Genomic DNA, 3,924 nt, shown 5'->3' with positions numbered 1-3,924 from the left:
GAGGTGGCTGTGTTGCAGTGGCCTGTGTTGTGATTCCGTTGTGTATATAATTAAAATTTGTAATGCAGGTGGAATGATTCAGGATGGAAAGTGCTATAAGATAGATCTGTTTAATTTTTTAATAATCGTTTTAAAATAGCCCCTTTCTACATAACTCTGATGCAAGCACACCTGGAATGTTCCATTCCGTTTTGAGCACCAAATTGTCAAAAAGCTATTAACAAATTGGAGGGAATTCAGATCAGAAAAACAAGTGGCTGGAGCGATTAATTTATGAGGAAAGAATATAAGAACTAACTTGGCTATGTGACAATAAAGGTGGGGGACATAAATCTTCCTGTATCTAAACAGTGTAAACACCAAGGAGGGATAGAAGTTACTTTCCTATGCAGAGGTGGATGTACGTAGGAGGAATAGGATGAAATTAAGCAAGGGGGACTTTAGGTTGACTGTCAGGAAAGAGCTAGTGACAGTGAGATGTATATGGCCATGGAAGACTCTCAAGGAAGGGGCAGAAACCTTGTCATTTGGGAAACTTTAAATTAGCTCAGAGAAAGCCCTAGAAAACGTCCTGCATGGAGTACTCCTGCTGCGGCCCTTGGGAGATGGACTCAGTGGGAGCAAAAGGAGCTTTTCCAGTTTTAATTTGCAAGAGTCTATTTTATTGTTATGAGTTTATCCTAATATAACAATCTCCAAGAAAGGATTAATTAGCCTCTGTAGAGATTAATACTTAGAAGTCTGAGATATTAGTGACAATTCCTTTCCCCTGCAAACTCCCACGGACCCAGCTTTCACTGCTGGATAGTCTGGGGGAGGTCACATCACACACTTCAGGCTGCCTGAATTACAGACAATAAGATCGTTTAATTCTAGCTTTACAGGAGAATGTTCGCAGTCTAGGCTGGTTGGCAGTGGGACCTGGGCTGGTTGAGCTCTGCTTCTGGGGTGTTGGGATCCAGGGCCCACCATGCTAACTATAATGAAGTAAAAGACAGGAGTCAAACAGCCAAGGAAACTACACAATCTTGCTGATCCATAAGGTATTTGGAGGATGCCTCTTCTAAGCACTTTGCTGACATGACATCGACCATCTAAGCAAACTGTCTTTGAGACAGTGTGGTGCTGGGTAAAAGGGAGGTCTGGTGGAGCCACACGTTAGTCACTCGTCTGCCTGTGTTCAAATCCCATCTGTTGTTTCCAATGAAAATGATCTTGGAACATCCCATCTGGTAGTCCAGCCTCTTCCGTTGTTTGTTACAATCAAACAAACATATTGTGGCTTGGAGCGTAATCTCAAGGGTCAGGTATGTGCCAGCCACTTGCTACCGTTGCAGTCAGATCATTCTGCCATGTTCTTGGTGATTCTCCCTGCTTCTGGGAGACTGCCTCTGTCTGTTTTGGGGAGCACAACATTGAGCCGCTTCTATTGTGCATATCGCATCACCCATTGTAGCTGTAAAGGAACATTATCCGAGTTTGGCAGTAGGTGGCAGTAAAATACAAAATAATCGCTGCTCAACCCATCACTCCCCCTTGTGAATCAATGGGGAGCTCCCATCAGAAGGGCTGCTTAGGGCACAAAGGGAGCGTGTGCATCAAAGGGTCTCTTGGGGGCTGTGCCATAAGTGGTTCTACAACGAGACTTGGCAGTGAGGAGAGAGTGGACTCCTCCCCTCCCCAGGTACAGCTGGGTGGTCACTTCTCGCCTAGTGGCCCAGGAGGTTCAGACCAGGTGCCTGGTCCCTCAGCCCCATTTGCTGATGAATCTGTGTCTCCTTCGATTTGCAGAGGAGAAGTGGAGCATGGTGCAGATTGTGATTTCCAGGTGAGTTTGGCATGACTCCTTCCTGTGCTAGTGTGAGGAAGTGAGGAGTTGTCAGTTTCTGAGCTAGCTTGTGTCCCACTGGGGTCTGAACACGCTTCAGCAAGGCCCTCGGTCAGTGTCTAAACCCGGGTATTGCACAGAAACCAGAGAGCTAGTGGACCTGGCTTGCCACATTTTTGTGTAGTGGAGCCTCTGTGTGGACATCCCCCTCCTGGCCCTTCGACCCTTAGGACATTGTAACCCCCAGCCCTTTGCTTTCAGTGATGGGGCTGAAGGCCTGGCAGAGTGGGTGCTGATGGAGCTGCAGGGAGAGATTGAGGCTCGCTACAGCACCGGACTTGCTGGAAACCTCCTGGGAGACCTGCATTACACCAGAGAGGTGAGGGAGCTTTCCTTACCTTCCTTACAGGCTTGGGAGAGCAGCTGTAGGAAGTCCTCTGCCAAGGCAGCTCCCACGAAGGCTGCACCTGGTTCTGATGTTGATCTTCTTGTGGAAGGGGTAAGGAGGCTGTAGTGAAAGGAAGGGAGCCTGGTCCCTGCAGGGCTCTGACCCTGTGCCTGTTATCTCTTCTTTCCCAAGGGGGTCCCTGTGCTCATCGTGGGCCATCACATTCTTTATGGGAAGGTAGTGCACCTGGAGAAGCCCTTCGCCGTCCTCACCAAACGTGGTGCCAGTGAGCACGGCTGTGACCGCAGCCCCACAGGGGCAGCTGCCCACTACCTGGTGACGGCTCTGATCAAGACAAAGCTCCTCTTCAAAACCCGCCCCAAGCCCATCATCACCAACGTGCCCAAGAAAGTATGAAAGAGCCCCGGCCCCATACCAGAGAGCGTCCTGCCCCCTGGACACGAGCCCAGCTTCTGTCCCGAGGGCGGGGGGCTGGCCCCATGGGGGCAAACTCAGCTCCCTTCCCAAGAGGGGCTGGGCCCATGGGGGCAAACTCAGCTCCCTTCCCTAGAGCATCTGGACTCCTGGGCATAAGCCCAGCTCCCATCCCAAGAGGGATTGAACTCCAAAACATGAGCCAGGCTCTCCTGCCAAGGCCTGGTGGCCTCTTGGGTACAACTCCAGCTACCGTGCCCGGTGGGGCCATGTCCTTGGGCCAGAACTGTGTTCCTAGCACAAGGGGGACCCGACCTCCAGACACAAGTCAAGCTCCCTTCCCCAGGGCAGGTGGCCTCTTGGGCATTAGCCCGACTCCCATCCCAAGGGGCACTGGAGGCCTGGGCCCAAACCCAGCTATCTACCCCAGGGCAGGTGGGCTCCTGGGTGCTAGCCCAGCTCCCACCTTGCTGGGAACTGGAGCCATGGGCCCAAGCCCAGCTCCCCTACCAAGGGCAGGTGGCCTCCTGGGCCCAAGCCCAGTTCACACCCCAAGGACAGGTGGCCTCCTTGGCACTAGCCCAACTTCCACTCCCAGGAGCACTGGCACTGTGGGCCAGAACCCAGCTACTCTTTCAAGAGCAAGTGGGCTCCTGGGCCCCAGCCCCGCTCCCATCCCTAAAGCAGGTGGCCTCCTAGGGACTAGTCCGGCTCCGATCTCAAGGAGCACCGGAGCCCTGGGCCCCAGACCAGGTCCCATCCCAATGGCGACCGGAGCCCTGGGCCCCAGACCAGGTCCCGTCCCAACGGCGACCGGAGCCCTGGGCCCCAGACCAGGTCCCGTCCCGACGGCAACCGGAGCCCTGGGCCCCAGACCAGGTCCCGTCCCGACGGCGACCGGAGCCCTGGGCCCCAGACCAGGTCCCGTTCCTAGGGCAGGTGGCCTCCTGGGCCCCAGCCCAGCTCCCATTACAAGGACAGGTGGCCTCCTGGGCCCTAGTCCGGCTCCCATCCCAAGGGGCACCGGAGCCCTGGGCCCAAGCCCAGCTTCAATCCCCAGGCCAGGTGGTCTTCTGGGTCCAAATCCAGCTCCCATCTCAGTGGGAACTGGGGGCCTGGGCCCAAGCCCAGCTCCCATTGTGAGGGCGGGTGGCCTCCTAGGCCCGAGCCCAGCTCCCATGCCGAGGGGGACTGGAGCCCTGGGCCTGGGCCCGGCTCCCATGCCAAGGGGGACTGGAGCCCTGGGCCCGGGCCCGGCTCCCATGCCGAGGGG

At 55.1% G+C, this 3,924-nt stretch overlaps 1 protein-coding gene across 1 annotated transcript in view; it reads left to right on the top strand.

Annotated features, from left to right (window-relative positions):
* Window positions 1-2,721, top strand: part of LOC113409378 (chromosome transmission fidelity protein 8 homolog) — a 2,839-nt gene extending 118 nt beyond the window's left edge. Inside the window, exons 2-4 of the mRNA XM_026663210.1 lie at window positions 1,792-1,828; window positions 2,090-2,207; window positions 2,409-2,721. Of these exons, the coding sequence (XP_026518995.1) occupies window positions 1,806-1,828; window positions 2,090-2,207; window positions 2,409-2,633 (366 nt within the window). The 5' untranslated portion in view covers window positions 1,792-1,805 and the 3' untranslated portion in view covers window positions 2,634-2,721. The remainder of the gene's footprint in view (window positions 1-1,791; window positions 1,829-2,089; window positions 2,208-2,408) is intronic.
* The last annotated feature ends 1,203 nt before the right edge of the window (window positions 2,722-3,924 follow it).

This window comes from Terrapene carolina, unplaced genomic scaffold (genome assembly GCF_002925995.2).
Source record: "Terrapene carolina triunguis isolate 2854851 unplaced genomic scaffold, T_m_triunguis-2.0 Scaffold32862, whole genome shotgun sequence".
In the NCBI taxonomy this organism is placed as follows: domain Eukaryota; kingdom Metazoa; phylum Chordata; order Testudines; family Emydidae; genus Terrapene; species Terrapene triunguis.
Note: the sequence above shows the minus strand (reverse complement) of the source record. Positions and strands in the feature narration are given on the sequence as shown.